This window comes from Trichinella spiralis (genome assembly GCF_000181795.1).
Source record: "Trichinella spiralis strain ISS 195 chromosome Unknown Scfld6, whole genome shotgun sequence".
In the NCBI taxonomy this organism is placed as follows: Eukaryota; Metazoa; Nematoda; class Enoplea; order Trichinellida; family Trichinellidae; genus Trichinella; species Trichinella spiralis.
Window position 1 is genome coordinate 6,341,723 of NW_003526945.1, and position 25,581 is coordinate 6,367,303.

Consider the following 25,581-nt stretch of genomic DNA (forward strand, 5'->3'; position numbering starts at 1 on the left):
AAGTCTCCAAACTTGATAAGTTGGACATCTGTTAAAATTTTACCTTATTACAATATATCGTTAATTGCACTTTTCCATTTGAAACTTCCAGCTATAAGTTACCTTGACATATCTGATTCTTTCATTAATTTTATATACTTATATTTGTTACAGTAAGTATATTTTTAAAATGACATTCTGATTGGTGTATGAAAAAACACCACAGACACAGACACAGACACATGAGCAATATGTGCATATTCGATGAATGAATTGCATTTTTCATCATAAATCGCCACAAAATCTTTAAAAGCGCACGATATTTTAAAAAGCTCAAATGAAAGGAATTTGAAAACATGCTTTCCCAACTGCGTGGCGTTTCTGATGGCTTCTTAGGCTAAAATTATTAAGAGATAAATAATGAACATTTTTATTAATCATCTGCGCACAATAATTAATAATGCATAGCAATAAAAATATAATGGAAATTCTTTCGAAAATAACTTTTAATTAAAATGTAAATGAATTTTTACTGTTGACTAGTTGCTTTTGAATAATATTTTTACTTTATTTGTGTGCATGGAAAATTCTATTTTGTTACATTTTTATTCTATTCGAATATTTCAAGCATTACTTTGTTGTGAAGCAGTTGTGACATGTATGTGAGCAGTATGGTTGTTTCATTTTCATTTTGCAATTCAACTCGTTGTTGTTGTTGTTGCTATTCACATTTTGATATTGAATAACTGTTTTTTTTTCTTTCAATTCAAATTTTCAATAGTACTTTTTCTGAAATTTATCATTTCTATATGTTAATAAGTAATTTTCCATTTCATGGGAATTGTGAAATTTGATATAATTGTGTTGAATAGGAATGCGTGTTTTTCTTTTTCTTTCTTCACATTGTTGATTGAAATATACAAAATGTTTCAAAATAATGAAATGTAGATGTTTCAAAATTATATCGGCAATATTTATATATTATTCTGCATGCTTTTGCATACAGTATGTGAATTCTGTTTAGAATTATTTCGAATTATACATACATATATTTGTTGACAAATGCGTTAATTAAAAAATATGTTGCTGTGCAAATAGTAGAGCAATTTTACGTGAAAATGAGCATTTTTCTTTTATATGCTGTTTTGGTTGCAAGTATTTGTTTCGTTAGATCGGCTTAAAGCAAAGCAAATAATGCTGTATCAATTTATCGAAGACTTTTACTTAGCAATAGATCGGTGTTTAGGTGAATTATGGGTTGCACTGTGGACTAATTTATTGTTTTTCATTCTAAATATAAACGAATCTAGTCTTCAATTTTCCATTTCTCTCCAGGAGACCAAATAGCTCTTCCACTCGGAGTGAAAGCGAAATATCTGGCCAGAATGTTCCAATTTATCACTTTTAGCCCGGCAGAAACGACTCATGAACACACGTTAAGCGTGCAAAATGACTCCACTATAACTATATTTCTCTTTTATTGATGCAATTTTTGTATTATTCTAATTTCAAATGTTGTGCATGGACAAATGATCAACAGGTGGGTTGCTTTCAAAGCAATTCACTTTTCATAAAATGCTCGAAGAGTTTCCAAAAAATCCAGATGGAGAAAAATAGCAATTCAATTGGCTTGCTGCTCACTATGAAACATTATCGTTTCTTTTTTCACAACACTTGAAATGTTTCTTTTTTTTTTCTTTTTCTCATTCTTATTCTATATCATTTTTCTATAATACTTGGTCAAGATTGTATCTGTATATTTGTAAATAGAAGTTATATCGATGCTATTTCAATTTTCTCTTTTTTCTTCTCCTTCTTCTTTTTCTTTTATTACCGTAGTACCCCAGTTGGTTGAAAAATGTATCTATTTTTAAAATTTATAACGCAGTTTTGAATGACGGCGCAGTTTGCAGTTGGACGGTGTGTCAAAGTAGATTAAAGCTTCGGGCGCACTACCATTTGATATGTGTGGGCGTCAGTGGGTTAGTTGGTTTGGCTTTTCAAGTTTCTCTCTCTCGCTCTCTCTCCTCTCGTTCTTTTTCTCTACTCTTCTCTTTTCTGATGCACATAAGCACAAGTAACAACACTCTGCTGTCCATTGCGCTTCCACGCTCTCTCATCACAATTGATCGCTGCGCTGCCAGCAGCAGCAGCAGCAGCAGGCGCGACAGCGCTAACTTCGTTGGCGCAAGCGTTCGCGTCAGTTAGCAGCAGTTTGTTCGCCAGTGAGTGACATAAAGGGGCTTTGAAAATGAGGAGTCTTTTATGTATTGAACATTTGCTGCCGTTTTTGCCAGCGTGTCGCGATGAATCGATAGCTCTCACAAAAGCTTAGGTACCGATGCGACTTGTAGTCTGCAAAAGTTTGTGGCTTAACTTCAGCTTTTCCTCTCCATCTTCTGAACCTTTTTTATATTTATATTCGATGTTTATTCTGTTTTTTTTATATTTTTCTCCCTTTACAGATTTTTTATTTTTGTTGTGTTAAATTGTTGCAATTTATCCGTTCACCACGCCCTATAAGATTTGTTCAAAGTTGAGTTTTTCACTGCTCGCTTGTCATTCTGCCAACTGAATGTCATCCTATTTCTTAGCTGTCTTTGACGAGTGATCGACATTGGCGCTGTTGGCGACCGAAAGAAACATGTCGACGCCACCCACCGTCGTCGTCCACGTTTACCGTTGTACCTGTCGTCTGTTGCTGCTGCTGCTGCTGCTGCTGAACACAAGTCACAAAAGCTCAGTCTTGTCGTCGACAACAGCAGCAACGTTGGTCGCTTTTTGTCCATGGAAGTTTGTTCTGTGAAGCTGCTGGAATTTTTTTCTGTCTCTCTTTTTCTCTCTTCTACTAGCCTCAGTCAGTCAGTAGTTGTGCCAGCTTTTAGTAGCTAACTCGGCTTTGAAGCAGGCAAATGTGTGTGCGACTGCTGGTATCAAGCCAACAGCTCTGCCGACGTCAGCATTTTGACGAACAGCTTCTTCGTCGTGGCTTTTCCATTACCTCACTTTTGCCTATACGCTTGCTCTGCTCTCTTTCTATTTCTCTTTTCACTCAGTTATTCTCTCTTTCGCTTGCCTGAGCGCGCGTGCTCTCGCTTGCGCTTGCTCTTTCCCTTTCGTTGGCCTCCATAGCTCACACTCGCAACTTTTTCTCTCTCTCTCTCTCTCTCTTACTCTTGCTCTCTCTTTCTCCTCTTCTCTGTGATTTATTATTATACATTTGATTCGTTGCTCTGTTGAAGCATGCCAACTGGTGTTCTGTTTCTGAATTTCAATTCTTTTCACGACATCTTATAAAATTGTGCTAATAGCCAACTCTCTCTCTCTCTCTCCCTCTCTCTCTCTCTCTTTCTGATTACTCTGCCAGTTTGTCAAATTTTGTTCCATCTTCTTATTCTTTACACTTTTCAGTGGACTTTTTAAAATTTGTAATGTAACAACAAATCGGTCGATCTACTACTACTACTACTATAATTGTAGTATTAATTTTTCAAATTTTTATTTTCTTTGACACACTTTTTGAATATTTAGCTGCTGATGACGCGTAGCGTTTTCGAGTGTAGTGTCTTGCTCTTGAAATTTGACAAAATTATTATTTACCTGTTTTTAGAGGTCACGAAAATAAGAAGAATATTTATTTTTTTCTGTTTTCTGAAAACATGGGACGGAAGAAGATTCAAATTTCTCGCATTCAAGATGAACGCAATCGCCAGGTAAAGAAAAAGTGCTACTTTTGAGAATATACTGCTTTCTCACCACCGTTTACCCCTCTTCTTAAATATCCAATGCTGACTAGCTTCATTATATGTCATTTTTATCAAAACCCATTGTTCTTTATTTATTTCCAAGTCCAAGTTTTTCTTTACTTTTTAATTTTGTAAATGATTTTTGCATTACAAATGAAGCCGGCTGGATGGCTATCCAGTAGGGATAGTATGTAATATACAGAAGCAAAAAGGGGAGGCATTAATCGATTGATTGGCCACGATTGACGTCAGTGCGTCAGCGAATTTTCTAATTTTAACACTAATTTTGTTCAGTGTTTCAAAAATTTTCCGTTAATAACTACGATGTGTTGTTTTACATTGTACATTTATGTACTTGTTAAGGTAACTTTCACGAAACGGAAATTTGGTCTAATGAAGAAAGCTTACGAGCTGTCGGTATTGTGCGATTGCGAAATCGCCCTAATTATCTTCAACTCGAGCAACAAACTGTTCCAGTACGCCAGCACAGATATGGACAAAGTTTTGCTGAAATACACCGAATATAATGAGCCGCACGAGAGCCGCACAAACGCCGACATTGTCGAAGTAAGAGATGAATTAATTTTACCGTCCTGACTCTTTTTCCTCTTTTCCCGTCGGTAGCGACGAAAACTTGCCACAAGTTTGTTCGTTAGCAACCAGATCAACGTCGACTAGGGAACGTAGAACAAAAGAAAATTAGAACCATTGAAAATAGATTGAAATGATGAAATAAAGGGAGGAGGGAGGGAGGGAGGGAAGGATGGTGAGACAGAAAGAGAGAGAAAACTACTTTGGGGACTTGACTTTGGGATTGCTTTCACAACACTTGAATGCAAAAGAAATTATAATAATCGTGTGTTGCTTTTGAAGAAAATAAAAGCTATTTTTTTTCTTTATTCCAACAATTTTACGTAAATACTAAATGAATATCACCAAACAGAATAATAAATAGATTCAGCTTTCATTTTCATTTTTTCAGCTTTTGTTTTCTTTTTCCTATACAGTAAACGGTTGTAATAATGTTAATTTAATTATCATTACATTGTGGCGTAATTTTAATTTCAAACAGACACACTGTATTTCAAAACTGTTTTGTAAAATGAAAAACTGAATTTAGGAATTTTTACTTGATTTCTTTTTCGGGTTAATGAATAAAATGAAATAAAGTAAAAGAAACAAAAATATTTGTAATTAGTGGAAACTTCAGACAAAAATATCTTCTGAAAATTCTTTGAACATAAAAATATTCAAAAGAAAAAACCTGAAAAGGTTTCATTTCGACAGTGCAGTAGTAGAAAACAAACCCCTATCTCGTCGCCATGTTAATTGTGGTCACTGAGAAAAAGCATTTGCTCTGCTATATCGATCGTTTCAGAGCTTAAACAATATTCATTTTCAGTATATTTTTCTTTCAACTAGAGAGACTGAGATAGGACTTGTTGTTGCTGTCTTCTCAAAAGCGCATATCAGAACTGCATCAACACTACTGTTTTATTTATTCCTTCATTCGTGGGTAAATTTTTTTTGGAAATTTTGTTTTGATCAAAGTAATATGTAGAAAAATTAAATAGAAATAATAATAATAAAACAAAGTACAATTTGCTTGATCTTCGTGGCATTTTCTTACCTAATCAATTCAGCAGCTAGCTCATCGGCAATAGACCATATAATCCCGCCGGCTTACTTGACTGAACAGAAATAGTTCTATCGACACGGCTTAATCTGAACATTAAAATGTTTCAAATTCAATAGAAAATGCTGATTCCCTGAGCGCAATGTAAAGTAGAAATTCCAATTTTTATTATAAGTTTTTGCGTGGATTACGTAAGTTGGATTGCAAATGATTCTAACCAAGCTGATTCTTCATCATCATCATCATCTTCTTCTTCTTCTTCTTCTTCTTCTTCTTCTTATCATTATTATTATTCCTCATAAGCGTGATATTCTTTGAATGGCATTTGTTCCAAGTATCAGTATCCATGATACGCGTGTGAGTTTGCTTATTCATTCATCACGCAAACCAAGGTGTTGAGAAAATGCGTACAATTAGCGCCGTACAAGCACCCAGCTGTATGTGTTCTGATGATGAAGTTGATCTAAGTTGTAGTTACCGCATCATTTGAATCCATTTTGATTGTATATTCACAAGCAGGCTTTTTTGTCCTAAGACAGAAAATAACAAAACATAATTTAACCTTGATCATTCCGCGGCTGCGCATCTGACGTCACGCTGTATCGGCTGTATCTGGTTTCCAATTGGATGTTGTCATATTGGAACTTTGCGGGTAGATCAGAAAATCAAAAAAAAATCAACTTCAACATTGAACAACTAGTCAAAAAATAGGTCGCCTTTATCAATGAAAGCCTAGTGTCAAACACGTGCGGACATCCTTGACCAGCTTTTCTGTCGGTCGGTTGGGTGCAAGACTTTACCGTAGGGCAAAAAGCACTTTACCACCGCTATTGCATGCGCGTGTCTAATTGGGCGTTCGGAAGTTGCGTACACACCTAGATGTGCCTTAGGCATCATCATCATCATCAAGTCACTGTGTTTGTTTGTCGCTGTGCAGATTTGTTAAACGCCAATGCTACTACGTGTGCGTGTTTGTTGTGTGTGTGCGCGCGCGATTGCATTGAGTTTCAGAATATAATTCATTCTTAACTTTCACTAATTTTGACAACAACCGTGTACTTATTGTGTCATATATTTTCATGTCATTTTTATCGTTTGCAATTTTCAAAGTCCACAGTGAAGGTTAACACTGTACTGACGGTTTTAGCGGTCGAATTTGTTGTTGTCTTTTTTGAAATTTTTTTCGCCTGAAAATCAGTTTTTGCAAAATTTTCAGGCTGATGGATAGATGACATGGTTTTTTTTCAATGTAAAACAAAAGTTTTTCTTTATTGTTATTATAAAATTATCGGTTAGTTATTGGTCAAAGAAACTATAACTCATCTGGGCGTTTTGTTTATTGAAAAAATTTTCATACACAAAAAATGTTCAACTTTAATTTGGCTCCAAGTAAATGAGATTATTTTTTGACCAAAAGCAAGCTTTTCATCACATCGTTCAGCATATCTTTTTGTAATACAGTAATTAAAAAATCAACTACAGTATCTAAGATTGAAAAAATTACTTAACAACTGGCATTGTACAGTATACAACTGTTATCCGTACTGTTTTTTGAGTTACAGTATTTTAAAAAATAATGAAGAACAACAAAATGACATTTGCTGCAGACAATTGCTGACACATTCCTGAGAAACAGTAGAGTGTTGATTGAGTGAGAGTGAGGGATGGATGATGGTAAAGCTTGTTTGTATAAGCAAACAACAGTGTTATTATAGAAGTGAATTGGGCGCACGATTCAAAATGATTTATTTATCTATCTTTCGTCGTTTCCCAGAGGAAAAGATGGTGAACAGGATGATAACAGAGAACAACAGCATAAAGCTGAAACTCAGTTGTGTGTTGATTGCAGTTTTGAGTCGTCTTGTTGTGTTTTTGCCATTGATCGGTTGCGTTTGTTCGTTTCGCTTGAATTGCCTGTGTGCGTGGGCAAGAACTGAAGACGCCATTTGGGCGCTGTGATGTCTTGTCCGGGCCCTGATTGACAAGTGTCAAATGAAGCTCTAGTTGCTTTACTAGTAACGACTGGATGCAGTTGGCGCCAAAATGTCGTGAGTTTGTGGATATTTTCGACTAATTAGCCGGCCGGTGTCACGTTTTTGATTGAAATCAAAAATCTTGGTGCTGCCCAGGAGGCATTTGTGAACGTATCAACAGTTACTTTCTAATGATGGCATTGTCCCCAGTTTTGTGAAAATGAGCGTAAAATTTGCTTGCGGGGAAGTACCCTTTGATAAATAATAGCAAGCAACTTTTGAAGACAATGTCATCGCCAGCAGTTTGTGATGCAAATGTGTGTGTGTGTAATGTTTTGATTTGCGAAACTGATACGTTGAATGCTTGAAGAGGAGGAATTGATATTGAAAAAGATGTAGCTTACTGTAGTTTTATTGCAGAGTATTTGATTTTCTATTTTTCCAGACGCACACTTAATTTTTTTTGTCAGGTTATTTTTATTCAATAAATGGGTTGTTGTTGGCTATGCGCAGTATGCTTATTTTGGATAGTTGTTATTTTATTTGTCTTGTTTGGTCCCTGATGCTAGATGAATTTCTATTTCAACTGCAAATCAATAATTTGCTTTCATTTTATGCTATGTGCTTGCTATGTGAAAGAAGCAGCTTGATTTCCGCTTTTAGCAGGATGTTTTTTCAACAGAACAAAGAAATGAAACTAAAACTAATTGAAAAAAAGAAAATAATGATAAATAAACTGAGGATTATATGAGAGCTTTTTACTCTTATTTAAAAAGTTTGTTGTTTAATCTATTTAGTTAGAAAGGTTAATTTTTTTTTCACATCACCATGGAAAAGAACTTCAATTAAAAGCGTCGTTGTTGAGATGATTTTCTTCATCTTTATTATTGCAACGTTTCTGAAACTTTCCGCGTTTAAATTATTTATTTCAATTATATCGTTAAGTAGAACGAATTTATCAATATGAATTCTCTGTATTAATTGTTAATCCTTTTCATTTTTGCAAGCTGTTTTCCGTTGTTTCAGTTGATTAAATAAAAACAGCCGGTGATTTTCAATGAAATATATATATGTAGGCTGTGATTTAGAATTTTGCATCGAACGAAAACATACTGTTTAAAGATTTTTTGTTCTCATTTTGATTTAGAATATTTTATGACATTTCAAATTCTTATACTTGCATACGTTTCATGTACATTTTTTAATTCTTTTTAATCATCTAACGAACAGTTTAATTATATATGAATCTGGTGTGTTGCGATTCATGAGGAAGGGTATAATAAATAAGAAGCTTTTGTGAAATGGAAATTTCGATTATAAAAATCAATTTCTGATCTGTCTTCTGGTAAAAGATAGCTACTGCGATTATGCATTGCTATTTGCAAGGCGAGAAAGCACATGAAATTTTTACACGTACGATGAGCAGCTGAAAGAGCTAGTAGGTATTATTTCTTGAGAAAATGGGCACTGTATTTAAGTCAACGATAAGCATTAAATATTTATGTTTGAAAATGTTATTTACCAGTATGTTTTAGTTATTATTATTATTTGAACAGAACGTTTTAGTAATGTTTCATTAAATTTGTGCTTAAATTTAAAGCATTAAAAATTGATAAACATTTTGTGAGATCATTTCATTTCATTTCATTTCATTTAGGCATTACATCGCAAAGAGCACAGAAATGCCATTGGAACGGCTAATCAGTGTGCTTCACCTGATTCAGATGATGACAGTTTTGACGGTGCATCTCCAGTATCGAACAGTAACCAACAGCATGCAGCTCAACAGTTTCCACAGCAAAATCGCTCTCCAGTTAAAGAAGAGCAAATGTTTACTTCTCAAATGCCGACCAACACAACACCTCAGAGTTCACGTACCATCGACTTATCTGTTAACCGGGTAAAATAGTTGAATTTTTTGTCCGAATAGAAGTGCACCATTTTATGTAAAAGTGTTTATGTTAAAGTAATTCGGAAAATTCACTTTGAGATTTTATGTGTTATGAGGTATGTATTTGGTTGATAAAATAATGAAATAAAAATTACTGTATTTGATTGAATTTGCAAGTCGAAAGCTTGTTAGTGCAAGTGTTAAAAGCTTAGCGTTTTGTCTTCTTTTGCCATTTGAAGTTGGAGTAGTTATTTACAGACACATTTTTGTTCTTTTTTTATAGTCTTTGATAAACAATCAATTCAACTCTTTCTTACCTACCACAAGTTGTTCTGAATACACTCAATTGAGCAGCAGCGTTTTGCCAAATGGCTTTCATATGGAACGATCAAATCGCTCTTCAAAAGAGGAAGAAAACAGTAAAATATATACATATTTCTTCATTCAGTACAGATCTTGTGTTTGTATCTTTACAAATTTTGTAGATTTTTCCGTCTACGCGTTGACATCAGGTCAGAATGAAAGTTCTCCAGAAGGATCAGCAAGTGTTGGTGGGCGCTTGATATCACAACTGTCGAATTCCCAAGGGACTCACAAGTCGCGTTTGGCTGAAAACGTTTCTTTTCGCTTGGCAGTACCAAGCACCAGCGGAATCAACATAGATACAGTAGTATTATCTGTTTTTTGTTTATTTAGATTCAGATTATTTTTTATCTTTTTGTCTTTTAGAATCATGATCACGGACGGTTGCTTGCTAATCCAAGCACCACACCATTGTCATCTTCAGCTTTAAGCAGCTATCACGGCGGTTTGTCATCTGGTTTAGCGAATGGTAGGTATTTTGATACAGATTTTCATGTAAAAGTTGTCTTGGATAAACAGTGACAGTTCTTTTTTTTTCTTTTTCAGACTTTCAGTTACCTTCTTCTGACCTTAATTTATTAGGTAACTTCAGTTCAGCTGTTTTGCTCGGCAATTGGTCAGGTCAGTCTACGTTGGGACTCAGCACAGCTTCTCAGTAAGCGCACTGTGTTTATGTGGAAAATTTAAATCGTTTTAAAACTATTTTTCAGTGGACTAGCCGTTAATGAGTTGGCTAATTTAAATGAAAGTAACTTGCAAAACACCGGTGATACTACCACTCTTGTGCACAACAGCATTTCCGTGAAGCAGGAACCGGTGACAAGCAGAGGAGGAAAAACTGATCAAATGCGTTGTCAGGTAACGAACGATACAATTTGCAAAAATTATTCCATTTGTACTAATCTTTATGAACTGTGAACAAACAGCGTCCGTGTTCATAAAGAAAAGCTAAATAAAAAATTATTTTCTGCCACTTAATTTTTTGTATATATATAACTTAGTTATTGTGTAGTTGTCTGCTGCTGGAGGATTTCTTCAGATGTAGCGAAAAATTTTCAAATGAACATTTATCTACTTTGAATTTTTAACGATAGCTAAAAAAAAATACGTTTGATTTTGCAGATAACTAGAACTGGCAACAACACTTTGAGCAATTATCCGCCGACGACGGATATTGGTGACAATGCGGAACGAAGTACATTCAAAGATCAGCCACCACAGGTGAAACGTTCTCGAGTTGATCCAAATTCTCCAGTAGTGTGGTCGTAGTCAGCAGCGGTCACACCTGTTTCTCCCATAAACAACCAGAAAGGTCCTACAAGAAAGTTCGACATTTTTTATTAGAGCTGTTTCACGTATTAATCATAGATTTTGAAAGAACGTATTTCCTCTGTGTAGATCGTCACTATTGTATACTCTCTAAAGCAGTATATTTTGGCCAGCATTGCATTTTATTGTCACTGTTCTTTCTTTCCTGCCTTTTGAAGTCTTATATCGATTTTAGGCTGTGGTTTTCAGTTCCGACAGGGTGTAAAGAGTGATTTTCGTTGAATTTATACTGTTACACCAGAGGCCTGCGTTTTCTGTACTTCTTCTACAAAGATTGAATTATTATTTCTTTCACAACTTGATTTGGTTGTACAACGCGTGTGCATTTTAATGCGGACGTCTTTCTCTTTCTCTCTCGTTCTTCCCCCCCCCCCATCTTCTCTCTTTCTCTCTGTCTTTCTTTCTTTATTCAAAACAAATCTTTGTTGGTGATAAACGATGGCCATTTTGCAATCCTCTTGAGAAATTCTTTGATTTACTTATATTGTGACGACTTGATTTTGTTTTTCGAAGCCCAAAATTTTTATTAACAAACTTTAGCCTTGCAAAATGCATTTTGTAATGTGTGCATAAATCATTGCACGCACGCATTGGATACGATCTAGTTGCAGGAAGAAACCCAGTGATGAATACAGAAGCTGCTGAAAAAGCGCAAAAAACAAAATCAATTGTTGAGTGCTAAACAAAAGTTGCTCCTCTATTTATTACTATTACTATTACTATTATTATTATTATTATTATTATTATTATTATTATTCATGATGAAACAGTTTTTTATGGAACGTAATTCGTTTCAGTAATGCAGGAATTTTTTTTGAACTGATTTATTTGTATTACGAAGTATACTACTATACTACTGTATTTCCCAATAAAATTAAATCAGGAACAAATGATGAAATTGCACAAAAATGGAATACATGAAACTGAACAACAGTAACACATCAGCAGTAAGTAATAATAAATAGCAAAATTCTTTCTTCAAATTCAGCGCTGATTTCACCATCAATTGGTTGATCGCTGTGAGCGCTGATCTAAACTAACTAGCTAACTAACTAACTGACTTGACTAGCACCGTTGATGCTAGCGGTGCACGCGCCTTTATATTGAAAGCAACTACACAGAAGTTGTGAAGAGATTATGTACAAAAGAAATTAGGACCTATTTTAACTACAAATACAGTTTGCTTCAACAAAGCGTAACTCTTCTGCTGAATCTGGAAGCTGTATGCATGTTAATATATCATTGCTTTCACTGTTTGCACAACAGCTGGCAATGTTGAATCAGCAGAAGAAGATAATGGAGAGTATTTTTTCAAACAGTTTATTGATAATGTTCTCTAAAGTAATTCTGCTAAAGCTTGGAGAAAATTTTTTTTATCTGTCAGCTTTCTATCAATAATTTTCAATTTGATCAAAAGTTGAAACTTTTCATTCCATGATCAGCAGCAATGATGATGAATCTGTGCATCTGCTCAGTGGCATGCGAGGATCATTATGCAAATTTGGCCAATGGTAAGAGGCCGAGAAAATTTTAATACTTGTATCGAACGCGGAAAGTTTGTCTATAGCGTTCATTCTTTCTGTTAACGGCAAGTAAAATGCAATTTTTATTTTTGCAAATGTTGTTCATATTGTGACAAGATGTGAAATGATGAAATACAATTCAGTTCTGTTGTCAACGGTGAAAAGTAAAGCTGACAAACAGTCATAAATATCACAGACTACTCAGTAACGAGCTAACTAACAAACTGTCAACGACGTAAATTTCTTGTGGGTAAGTTTTACTTTTTTAATTCAAATTGTTTTGTCAGCTTTTTCCATTAATGAAATATTTTAATATGTATAATTCTGCATTTAATTTGAAACTTCACGAATTTAAATTCACCGTGGAGTTCTTATTGCATGCGAATGAACAAACGGAAAGTTGAAAGATGAAAAATAATTTATGTAAATGTCACAGTAGTGTTCTTTCTTTTTATTTTTTCCATCTATTGAAGCTATGCAATTAATGAGCGATAATTTGAAAAAAAATGCTTATTTATTTGAAATCTTTACATTGCAAAATTTTAAATAATTTTTAAAACTATAATTCGATTAGAAATGCGTAGAACTTTAAGCATGACTTTGATCCGTTAGTTGTATGTACTACGGTGTTTGTGATTTATTTACACTTCAAGAATGAGATTCTTATCGTTGAGCAAGTGGTAGTATGTATGTTCGATGATTAATAATTTATTTCCTAAAGTCAAAGAATAAGCTAACTATTGCAAATGTTGACTTTTCATTGTGTGCTCACGTGATCAACTAACTTCTTTGTACGTATTTATTGATATGCAACAAGCAAAATTTTTCACTTTTCAGAGATCACTTTTCGGTTTGTCAAGTGTAAAAATTGTTGCGTAATGTAGCATGATGTAATTTTGTTTATTTCTAGAAAATGAGTGAAAATTTTGTTGGAAAATACAAGTTGCATCATTCTGAAAATTTTGATCAGTACATGAAAAAAATTGGTAGGTTGAGTTTCAGTTATGAATTTTATTTCAGTTTCATCTGGGACTTGCACAGTTTATTTTAAATGATATTTTCTAGGAGTAGATTTTGCGACCCGTAAAATTGCCAGTGCACTGTCTCCAACAGTTGAGATTATTATTAATGGTAATGTCTGGACTATTAAAACAATGAGCACTTTCAAAAGTGAAGAAGCAAAATTCGAGTTGAACAAAGAAATTGAATTAACCACCATGGATGGTCGTAATATTAAAGTATTATTTATTATAACTATCCTATATAAGATTATCAAATTGAAATAATTATAAACTTTAAATGAGATATTTTTATTCATTATTATTACTATTATTTTATCGAGCAATTATTCTCTTATTCATATCAACCATGTTATGCTTATATCTTTGTGAACTAGTGAAAATTTATGAAAATATTATTTAATTTTTGAAGATACCATGTTGTTAATTTATGAAACAAGTCATTTTTGATAAACTTGTTGCTGATTTTAAATTTCAACTGCTTTCCATTGAAAACTCAACCCTTCCTTTGTCACAAAATTCGAATCTAAGAGCTATGAATACGTTATTGTCCATCTTAAAACAATCACAAATTTTTTTGTTTAAATTTTATGCAACAAATAATATAGTGATTTATTTCATGTCCATTTTTTAGTTTTATTGAATTTTCTAAAATTTATGAAATCTGACATCTGAATTATAGATGCTATGCACTCTGGAGAATGGTAGATTAATACAAAAACAGATGGCTATGAAGGCTGGAGATAAAGATACTGAAATTATTCGTGAAATAAATGGAAATGAAATGCTGACGGTATGTTTTTTTCAGTCATTTGAAACTTTTATTCATAAAATATACTTATTATTATTATTATTATTATTATTATTATAAATTTGGAAACTGTTCAGTCAAAAATATAAATTGACATTTAAAATTAACTTTATCCACCAACTAAGTGCTTACACTTTAGATATGCAAATGCGAAGATGTGGTGTGCAAGAGAATTTATAAACGGGAATAGGATTTTCATGAATAAGTAAAATAAACACTTGCTGAACAATCTTTAGTACTTTAATCATGTGGGAATTATTTCACTTATCAGACAATAAAACTAACTGCCTTGATTTTGAATGCCAACTTTAATTTTGTCATTCATTCAAGTGAGTTCCAGCTGTTCCAATAAAAAACTATTTTAATTTCTATAAATTGTCAAATTGTGATTTTTTTCTGATTACATTAAGGCCAAGTTATCAGATGAAACAAAATAAAAAAGTTGAAAAGCTTTTACTGTTAACAAAAAATTGAACTTTTTGTCATTTTTATTTATCTATTTACAAATATGTAATGATTATAAAAGTTACGCAGTTTTCAACTAATCATAATTATGGCAGTTGGTTGTTTAAATTATTTTGCAGTTTAAATTTTTATAAGCATTTCTTCTTCACTGTCAATAGAATAGTGCAGTTGTCGATAGAAAAAATCTATCATTAGTAATTTTTTATTCATGATAGAATTTGTCAGTAATAGTTTTTTCAGTTTTGATGATTTGTTTTCAGTGGTATGATAATTTTCTAAAAATTAGTAATTGGAAAGTGGAGAACTTTGATATTTATTTAGTACAAACAAAAGCTTATCTGTTAAGCTTGTCTGTTCTTTATGCTGAGCAGTAAAAAACAGTTTGTTTCAAATAAAAGAACAATGAAAGAAGAACTATAGATATTAAAATAATAATAATAATTGCATATATAGAAAATAACAAAGGTGACCTGTGTGGTGATTGTAGACAGTAATTATAGCATTAATCGAAAGATGCTGTTATTTTGTGAAAAAGAAAGAAAAAAAATGCTTTGCATGATTATTGTACTGTTAAATAACAAGGTCAGATGCGTTAAGTTTGTGTTGTTTGTGCTGGCCGTTTGCAGGGAGCAGTTATCAAAATTGGCATAGGCCTAATCTATGATAACCAATCTGCTGTACAAGTACAGCAGAACCTTTTAAGCTTTCTGCTAACGGGACTGCATCAGATTGGGGTCGCTTTTGAACTTACCGCCTATGTGAGCACTTCTGGTGGTCATTAATCATCGTCGACCTGATATTTATGTTGGATATTGGGTGGTCTGCTGAGTCAGCTGCCACTGACAAGCTAGGTCAGCACGCTTTATTGTCTAAAAAGTTTTCTTTTCATATTAGCTTTTTTCAAGGTCATCACAACGGCATTTTACCAGTAGCAATCACGGTCTTATTCCATATGCTTGCTTGCATTTCTGCGAAGATGCTTTTCCACTGGATTTTAAGCTTCGTTTTCTGTCTTTCCACGTTTGCACTATTCCAAGCGGAACCGGCTCAAAATTTCACCCATTTAGTTTACAAAGACTGCGGTAAAAATTGAATTATTAATTTTATACATGAACAAAGCATAAAAACAATTTGGAGCATGATTTTTTTCAGGCAATGAAAATAGCATTATTCATTTCGAATATCTGGACGCACAACCAAATCCACTGCCTTTCCCAGGTCGCATGCGCCTTCTTCTTCGTGCAAACGTTTCACGTTCTCCTCCTGATAGAGTTAATGTGCGTCTGTTTTTGCGCAAATATTTAATAAAATCCGGTTGGGTTCGACTTCCATGTTTGTCCGGATTTGGATCATGGTAAAAATGCTTAAAATATGAAATTCAGTTTATAACACTGATTATTATAATCAATCATTTTTACATTTTCAGTTTATACAGTGATTTACCAGTATGCTTGCTCACTAGTGATTTGTTTGGCTGTCCAGTTGAGCCGATGTATTACAATATCAACGATTCATTCATGTTAAACAGTGTTGACTTTGCGCCAAGAATTGCGCCGGTTTGTTGTGTTTTACTTTAAATTGACTGTTTTTATTTGCTTATTAATTTTCACTTATAATTTAAGGGTGACTATCAAATCTTGATGACAGTGTATGACTCAGAAACAAAGCATCGATTAGCTTGTTTGGCTGTACAATTTAGCCTAGCCAAAAGTGAACAACCATAATGGATACAGTCAAAAAATGGTCAAGTTTACCACGAAGTGAATTATTTCATACGATTTGAATTGGAAACATTATATTTCTTTTTTATTTTTATTTTCCCCATAATGACCACAAGCTATGATATAGCTTAATTGCTAAAATAGGGCAAATTAAATGTCCCTTCTGTTTACATCTTGCAGTAAATATGAAAGTGATGTCACATTTGAATAGTAAACTATGCAAAGTTGCTGAAGTTAAATTATTTGCATGTGTCAGTAATATCAGTATCAACACTTACACATGATCCTTGGTAAATTGCCAGTTCTGTTTTAATATGATATGATCTTATTTGCGCAATATGATGTAAATAGCACTTTTCAACAACATTTATTCGTTTTCTTATTGGCATCTGATAATTCAAACCCGTCTCATCGAATGAGGCTGGCTGCTCTTCTTTTTGTCACCCTAGTTAGTTGACCAATGCTTCAAGTGGAAGCTTTTCAAGAAATTTCAAATGTTGCGCAGACTGCATATTCCATCGTAGACAAGTTCAAAATAATACAGATTGATTCACTCGGTACAATTTTCTGAACACTTGATCACTAACTAATGAAGGAACATGTAGACGCAAATTTTGTGCAGACTACATATTCCATCGTAGACGTAGACAGTGAGTCATTTTTCACTTTCAATGCCACTACTGCAACAGATAATAATTTATTCAGCAATCAGTTCACACACGCACACACACACATTGTTTGCTGTACTAATAATTGAATTTTTAATCGCGTATTACGCCTGTTGTTGGTCGTCCAAGTTCAGCTGCGATTGTGTTTCATGAGGCTGAAGGTTGTGAGGTGAATGCTTCATCAAGCTGAGGCAGATTTTCTATTTATCTGATTCAGTGCTCTTTTGCCCGGGTTTTTATTTGCTTCAAGTACTCACTATTTGTTTTATATTTCAGAAAGATTTGCATATTTTTATGGCGAATCTAACTAAATTAATGCGGGTCTCAATTGCTGCAGCAGTGGCAACAGCCTTCAACTTTTTATCATCGAACGCTCTCACGATTAATAATAGCCTATTTTGGTTGAATAACACACAACGTTTGCCTCGTTGGCCTTTTATTAAAAAATCAGTCTTTTGCATTTTCAGTGTGGCGTAGAAGTGCATTTTTAAAAGGATACGGAACTGAGTATTCGAGCTGTGGTGAAGCTAGGCCATGAACAACAACAGGTATGTACATCTTATCGTTGTTCATTGTGCAAATCAACCAAATCAGTACTAGCAAAGTGCCTGCTCTGATCAAGCCTGCTTATTCGACTGACCAGCCAATGAATGCATTGTAACACATTATTTATTTTTAGGAATATAAATTTCCCTATTATATTTATGCGAATTACAAGTTACAGAAATACGTTGGGAAAATGACCATTTTATCCGTGCGGCACTCAGCAATCATCGTTTTAAAAGTTATTTATTTTTGAATTGCAAGCATTCAACAGAATTGCGGAAATATATATAAATTTCGAAGTTCAATGATGCAATCTGTGTATTACAAGAACAATGTGCAACAGCAATTGTTATTAGAATAGCCAGTATTCTTCCACTGAAAAAATCGACTGTGATAATTGAGTACATAATTAAATAATCTGTCAAATCAATTTAATAAACCATTCAGTAACAAACATCGTGAGCAGTCAGTTGTCTGTCAAACGATAATATTTCAAGGGATGAAATTTCAGTCGTCAATAATTGGTGACAAGTGAGATGAGCAATGCAAAGTAAAATTTCAATGAAATTCAAACTATTTTTGGAATCAGTGGTCTACGAAATTGGAATTTTGTTTTTCTTATAAGCCAGAAAAAGAATCACAAGAGCAACTTTCTTGAAACTTAACGATGTTGAATGATTTCAAAAAAATAAAAGCATCATCATTAGAGTTAGTAGGGTTTTCGCTGAAAGCGCATCTATACATCTGTGCGATATTTTCCACTGTGTAATGGCATTTTTACTTTATTTCCAGAACATTTCAATCGCTTTTAAAATCATTGCTCCACAACTAACTGAAATATGAATAGAACGCTCGACTTATTCATTTTCATTAATTTATCATTTGTTGAAGATTTGTTGTAACGAACTGCGAATACACTTATGATGAGAATCAATTTTGATTGAAAATAAACATAAATAAATGAACAATTCATGTCAAAGTAAATCATCCATGCATTATATTTCCATGAATCTATTGAAATATTAGTTTGTAAGTTGTGTGATTTGTAAGCTGTAAACCCCTAAGAAATTTCACGATTCAACGTAATTCAGACAACACAAAGGAAAATGGACCACAAGGAGAATAAGAAATATATTCGAAGAAATTGCACATTTTTCAGTTAATTTCCAGCTAACTAATGCGTAATTTTTACTAACTGAAACACTTTTCACAATTTAAATAAAGCATCCACTTTCCAAGTCTGTACTGGTGCAACATCACTGAGTATTTAGCAACGCAGTTTTCCTTCATTTCTGGGCATTTTCCGTTGTTTTCAACATGATAATATGAAAATTCTGATTATTGCGTTAATAAAAAAAATTAATTTTTTTAAATTAATGAAATGTATGGCATAGGGCAGATTATTAATTGCTAACCTACGTAATTCATGCAAATTTTTCCTCAGTCAAGTCGTGACAATTATGCAGTTAATATGCAAATTGAATGGACGTTCTGATCAATAATCACTAAATGGGAATACGATGAATATTAATAGACTAGTGTGCTATTTCTTTACTTTTTACTTTCATTCCAAATAATTGTAGGCGAAGGGCGTGCGACGACTGAACAGTGCAGCATTTTCACAGCAAAATCAAATCATCATCTAGAAATCATTTGAAATTTGTTTATTTCGTTTATAATTCAACGTAATTCAGGAGTGTACAAAGGAACGTGGGTCATCAATAATAAGAAGGCACCTATTTGAGTGAGTTGCCCACTTTTCAGTTAATTTGTAGTTGCTTCGAAATATCCTTGAAAACAGATGCCGAATTCACAGTTAACTAATATAAAGATATCTCCCCTTGTCTACAGTTTCTGAAATTTAGTGCCTCATAATTATTCTTTATTGTAACAAATTTGCACAACTGGAATAGTGACTATGAAATTAGACAGTACTTATTATATCTTTTTTATATTTTGTAAATTATAGATACCCCATTTTGTGGCACTTTTGCGACAACATCTCGACAAATACGCAATTTGGAACAGCGCCATCAATGATGTGCACTGGTTTGCAAAACCACCCTGATGAATTCAAGTCATTTTTGGAAAATTTTTTCAGCAAATGTAAATTTTCTGGGCTATACACTACCATTATTTGAGAAAATCAGCGAAAAACTTCTTTTCAAAATTTGAAAGCTTTTTGTTTGTTATAGTTCTATATTGATAAAAGACGGTGTTTTGGAGATTTTCACCTCAAACTGCCTAGTAGGTGTGGAATAAATGCTCTCTAAAGATGAGATACTGCCCATCTTAATACATAGGGAATTCGTCCATCAGTAACTGTCTTTCAAAGGAAGCGGAGACTGCCAATTTCTGCACATGAAACATTTTTGACATAGAATATGTTAGATTTTCACTAATTCTTTCTTTTTTTACGATTAACAGAATTGAATTTCTAAATTTATTGCTGTTAAATAATCATTAATTGTTGCAATTCAAAACGAATGCGTTGTACGTGTTTACTTTGCTATGAGGCAAACATTTCATGGAATGCGGTCCCCATTACCATCTTTTCCATTTACGAAGTTTCTCATAGATATTAAACGTGTGACTATTTTAATTTACTTTCGCTAAGTAACAGCGATGCAATTATGATTTGCATAATTAGTATAATGCGTAGTCGCCCATGGTGAACCTTCGTTACAAATGCTATGAAATTAAATAAATTCACAATTCATTTCAAACTATTGGGCTCATGCATGGTATTTATTCGAATCGTTAGAGCTATCCACCAGTTTGTACGGTGAAACGTATTCCATGCTTCACGGAAACTGCGGCATATTGTAAAATAATTTTATGATTATTGCAAGCAATTGTGAACGAATTATAGGTATGTAAATTTACAATAATCCGAAATTGATGATTTTTTGAAATAATAAATAAATTTGTCGGTATGAGCATTTGAACTTTATAGAATAAAAACACTAGCATATTGCACGAAAATAGCTTTTTAATGTGATAATTTTGGAAAATTTTTATCTCTGAATTTCAATAAATCAAAAAATTCCGTGAACTAAGGTTTTAATTTTGAAAGTTACTGTTGCTTAAACGAAAATCAAGAACAATTCTTAATAAAATAAATTTCTTTTTTCAGTAAAAAACACTGATAGTTTTGATGTAAAAATTAATGAAATCGTTCATCATGCACATTTATTTTACTTTAAATTTTCATTCCTTTTTATTTCGACTTCGTTAAAATCTTATTTCGGTTTCATTTTTTTGATATATCTCAACAAATACTTAATCAGGAGCTGTCGGTATAATTTTATAACAGCTAGCAAATAATTTTCTACCGATACGAATTAATTGCTTTAATTTTTGTAAAAAGAAATTTTCCTCGAAAATTGCAAAATTTCATGGGCTATAGGCTTGGTTGTTTTTGCGAAAATTGGCGAAAAATTTGTTTTTAAAATTTCGACATTTTTCTGATTGTTATAATTTTATATTGATAAAAGATAGTGTTTTATATTGTTTCAACACAAACTACCCAGTAGATGTTGAATAATTTGGCTATTAATTTTGAGTTGCTGCGAATCTTAATACAAAGGAGTGTCGCCATCAGTAATTCTCTTTCAACCGAAGCGGAGACCGCTAATTTCTACACATGAAACATTTTTGACATAGAATATGTTAGATTTCCATAAACTATTTCTTTTTTTTACGATTAGTAGATTTGAAATTCTAAATTTATTGCTGTTAAATAATCCTTAATTGTTGCAATTCAAAACGAATAGCCGTTTACTGCAAGTGTTTACTTTGTTATGAGGCAAAGATTTCATGGAATGCGGTCCCCATTACCATCTTTTCCATTTACGAAGCTACTCATAGATATTAAATGTGTGACTATTTTAATTTACTTTCGCTAAGTAACAGCGATGCAATTATGATTTGCATAATTAGTATTATGCGTAGTCGCCCATGGTGAACCTTCGTTACAAATGCCATGAAATTAAATAAATTCACAATTCATTTCAAACAATTGGGCTCATGCATGGTATTTAATCGAATCGTTAGAGGTATCCACCAGTTTGTACGGTGAAACGTATTCCATGCTTCACGGAAACTGCAGCATATTGTAAAATAATTTTATGATTATTGCAAGCAATTGTGAACGAATTATAGGTATGTAAATTTACAATAATCCGCAATTGATGATTTTTTGAAATAATAAATAAATTTGTCGGTTTCAGCATTTGAACTTTATAGAATAAAAACACTAGCATATTTCAGGAAAATAGCTTTCTAATGTGATAATTTTGGATAATTCTTATCTCTGAATTGTAATAAGTCAAAAAAATTCAGTGAACACAGGTTTTTATTTTTGAAAGTTACAGTTGCTTAAATGAAAACCTGGAACAATTCTTATTAAAATAAATTTCTTTTTTTGCTAAAAAAATGCAAAGCTGTCTTGTAAAAATTAATGCAGCCATTCCATATGCACATTTATTTAGCTTTTGCTTTTCGTTTATTTTTATTTCGACTTCGTTAAAATCCTTTTTAAGTTTCACTTTTTTTCGTACAACTTAGGAACGATGAGGGTAAGTTAATGGTAGTTAGTGAATAATTCTCTTCTGTTTGCTCTATTATTTGGACATGCAGGGTAAACGTACAAAACATCATGCCTATTCAGTATCGTCGAACTTGAACTTTTTCACTTCATTAAATTTATCTTAGCGTACCGTGCAACATTTAGGCAGTGGTTACCCACAAGTATCGGAATAAATAGCCTATAACGTTAGCACATTTCTAGGTTTTGATATTTTTTTGAATTTGAATGGGTGATGTTATGTAAGTTAAACATTTTCCACATTAAAACATGGTATTCTCTGAAAGTGGACACTTTTGTGCTATATATTCTGCCTTTTGGAAATGCAGGCTTCCTTCCGTTCCATGCAAGTGCATATATGAATGTAGATTTATATCTTTTGATGCTTCAGTGCTCTTTCTGTAGATGGACTTTTAATGCACGTGTTCCCGGGAGGAATAAATTCTGAATAAACATCAAAGTAATTGAGTAAATGAAATGTCTGAAATCTGTCGAATGAATTATTACATTGAATTCATTTGAAACAGTTTTAGCAATGCCCTGAGAACAGTGTTATGCTAAATGATGAGCATTTGAGAAACTGTCAAGAATAATTCAAATCTTTCTTGCCTTGAATTTTGCATTAGTATTAGGCCCTCTAACTATAACGGAGAAAATTTGATATGCTATTTATATTGTACACTTACTCTTGTACCACTCTTCAGGATGTGCTCTCTGTGGTTAGCAATTCATTATATTAGTATTATATGGCCATCAGTCAAGCAATGTTTTCAATTTTACTCACTTAAATCATCTATGACTCAAAAATAAGTTATATTTCATATGTTATTATTCTAGGATTTCAACAACAGGCCAGCTGAAAACTAGCAATTTGTATTTTATGTTACTGACATTCATTCTATGCTTGGATTGATAATTTCCAGTAATGAGAATGAAAAATGGAATTCCTTTCAGAGATCCTTTAGAGAATGTATGTAATAAAATTGCATTGTTTATTACTTAACTAGTTCTGACTCTTTTTTTATAAAGCTATTTCCCGCCTAAATATTTGATGGTAATGTAAAATATTTTGCATGGCGTGCAGCATCAAACATAGTGATTTCAATTTTCTTGCAACTAATTGAAGATTCTAATATGATAAATGAACTTGATGAAATGAATTTCCATACTATTTGCATTGTTCATCACCTTACATGCCTTTAAGCAAAAGAGCTTTCATTTTAGCAAACAAATTAATAAAAGAACACTTTTAATTTATGCTATTACGCTCTTACTCTTCAAAAATTAGATTGTTTTCCCAAACTGAGGTTGCTATCATTCAATATCACAGAATGTCACGTTTGAGATCGGTTACTTTGTTGGTCGCCACAAGAAAAGGTGCGCGAATGTAATCACACTCTTGCATGTCGTCTATAATTAACAGGTAAATCATATTCGGCAATGTGCAAATATTCTATGCTTGATTTACCCAATATGACTAATAAATTTGGTTTTTACGCTATTATTACTAACATTGAAATATTCCTATCCATACATTACTTGTGTTTTTTATAGACGCTGCAGTCACACAAGTACCAAACCAATATAACCATTACTGGAACCTACATAAGACAGCCATTCACCATTTTGTAAATGCTTAAATTTATTTGCATGTTAAAAGCAAGTCATACAATAATTATGCGGTTATATGTTATGTCATTTGCATGAATATTATCAGATAAACAAAAACGCAATAGCCATGTTATAGAACGTAATTGAATCTGAACAACAGTGCATGGTAAAAATATTAAAATTCATGCGATTTGTTTCTAAATTTGTAATTTGTAATTATTTTTTAGGAGAAGGAAGTGTTAGAAATGCATACTTAAGTGTGACAGAGGAAGAAAGAGAGCATGTAAGTAGAACACATTATTTTAACTGTATTTCAACCATTTTTAAATTTAGAAAATTTATTCCAATACATAACACACAAAGAGAATAATTAAGAGCGACTGCTTGCCTGAAAATAAATAATGGTATAACATTACACAAAGCATATAATGGTAGGCAAAGTTCTTCAACACCGCAATAATGCCATGCGAATAAGAGCCCTTATACCTTGATTTCGATCAGTATGATTTAAGCCCATTAAAAAATTTGATGGTCGCCTAATAAAGATATATCGACGACCAAAGCGTGCTACTCAAGTGTGAAATTACACGCTGAAAAGAAAGTGGGAAAACGTACATCTTTAACATTATCCAGCAAATTCGCTTGATGCTCTTCCATTGCGCCCAAACGATCATTACCCGATTGCGTCCTTACTCCTACTGATTTTCTTCACTTACCCAATCGACAGAGCCAGCGCAGAACGAAGCTTTACTGAAGTGCTAGAAGTATCTAAAGAGCTTTTTCCGGACTATCATGACAGGAAAACGACTGTACGGACTTAAAGTAATGTGTACGTTCATTCTGTCTTTTCGATTGATCTTGACCTTCTAATAGAAAAGTTCAGTTTCAAACGAAACTGAAACGTGTCGCTCATTTGAAATACAATTAAAATTATTAATTTGAAAGATATTCTAACACGTGTTTGATATTCCAATTTTGTTTAAATGAAAAAACGGCACTTTTTGTTCCCCGACTGACTGTCATGTATAATAATGCATGCACATGATAAATCTTTCTGTATACTACATCCGCCCCTCTTCATAAATTAAACGCCTCTGTATATTTTACATTAAATGAAGGAATAGAATTTCGTTTTTGCAAAATTACAAATATGCACTTTCAGTTTCATTTCTACTCCATAATTACTTTTCTGCTGGTAAAGTGTGGTTCAATTGCGCAAGATTCATTTAAGACATAACATTCTATCCTGGGGCATTTTCAAAATTACTAAATATTACTGATCGTGCCATTTCAAGCACATTCAGAGTTTTATGAGAGTGTCAGTTACGTAACAAACAGGAAATCAAATGAAGCAGCGAAGAGCAACATTTCCTGCAGGAATTTTATAAAAAATCGACTGACTGAGGCTATGATGGAGGAGAGAGTAGGGTTGATAGATGGGTGACGGAGTTGGGAGTGGAAGTGGAGGTTCGAGCAGGGAAGAAAAGGTTTTTAGTGTTTGTATGGGATTTATATAGGAATGCGACAGGAAACCTGGACGAATAAACCACGTCGTAGCGACAGACATTGGGACATGGGACAGAGATTTGCGTATAATAAAGTAGGCAAAGTTTTTGGAAAAAATAACTGCAAAATAGGTAAACCGTGAAAAAGAAGTGCATTTGTAGCGGCTACTGGAAAATTGTACTTGTTAATGACGTTGATCATTTCAT

The 25,581-nt window shown here is 33.1% G+C and overlaps 3 protein-coding genes across 3 annotated transcripts; 2 read left to right on the forward strand and 1 right to left on the reverse strand.

Moving 5' to 3' along the window:
- Positions 1–2,022: 2,022 nt before the first annotated feature.
- Positions 2,023–2,768, reverse strand: Tsp_09769 (transcriptional enhancer factor TEF-5). Its single transcript, XM_003374402.1, is given in 3 exon segments — positions 2,023–2,239; positions 2,256–2,378; positions 2,494–2,768. 3 exon segments carry the CDS (start codon positions 2,766–2,768, stop codon positions 2,023–2,025), a joined length of 615 nt encoding a protein of 204 aa, XP_003374450.1.
- Positions 2,769–9,016: 6,248 nt separating this feature from the next.
- On the forward strand, positions 9,017–17,601 carry Tsp_09768 (hypothetical protein). The gene is made up of 12 exons (XM_003374403.1): positions 9,017–9,234; positions 9,679–9,772; positions 9,955–10,057; positions 10,135–10,243; positions 10,299–10,446; positions 10,711–10,809; positions 12,097–12,258; positions 14,142–14,252; positions 14,996–15,105; positions 15,641–15,817; positions 16,162–16,291; positions 17,401–17,601. Exons 1-12 carry the CDS (start codon positions 9,017–9,019, stop codon positions 17,599–17,601), a joined length of 1,662 nt encoding a protein of 553 aa, XP_003374451.1.
- Positions 17,602–23,183: 5,582 nt separating this feature from the next.
- Tsp_09767 (conserved hypothetical protein) lies at positions 23,184–25,106 on the forward strand. Its single transcript, XM_003374404.1, has 3 exons — positions 23,184–23,228; positions 24,006–24,152; positions 25,032–25,106. Exons 1-3 carry the CDS (start codon positions 23,184–23,186, stop codon positions 25,104–25,106), a joined length of 267 nt encoding a protein of 88 aa, XP_003374452.1.
- Positions 25,107–25,581: the final 475 nt, after the last annotated feature.

Bases quoted from the DNA above. Each gene is read 5' to 3' on its own strand.
- Tsp_09769 (XM_003374402.1), bottom strand. From the start codon at position 2,768: ATGGACAAAAAGCGACCAACGTTGCTGCTGTTGTCGACGACAAGACTG. The intron at 2,379-2,493 runs GTGGTGAACGGA...AAAAAGGTTCAG, and splicing joins TTGAACAAATCTTATAGGGC to AAGATGGAGAGGAAAAGCTG.
- Tsp_09768 (XM_003374403.1), top strand. From the start codon at position 9,017: ATGCCATTGGAACGGCTAATCAGTGTGCTTCACCTGATTCAGATGATG. The intron at 10,244-10,298 runs GTAAGCGCACTG...ACTATTTTTCAG, and splicing joins GGACTCAGCACAGCTTCTCA to TGGACTAGCCGTTAATGAGT. The intron at 16,292-17,400 runs GTTTGTTGTGTT...TTTATATTTCAG, and splicing joins TTGCGCCAAGAATTGCGCCG to AAAGATTTGCATATTTTTAT.
- Tsp_09767 (XM_003374404.1), top strand. From the start codon at position 23,184: ATGAGAATGAAAAATGGAATTCCTTTCAGAGATCCTTTAGAGAAT. The intron at 23,229-24,005 runs GTATGTAATAAA...GCCATGTTATAG, and splicing joins TCAGAGATCCTTTAGAGAAT to AACGTAATTGAATCTGAACA. The intron at 24,153-25,031 runs GTAAGTAGAACA...ATGCACTTTCAG, and splicing joins CAGAGGAAGAAAGAGAGCAT to TTTCATTTCTACTCCATAAT.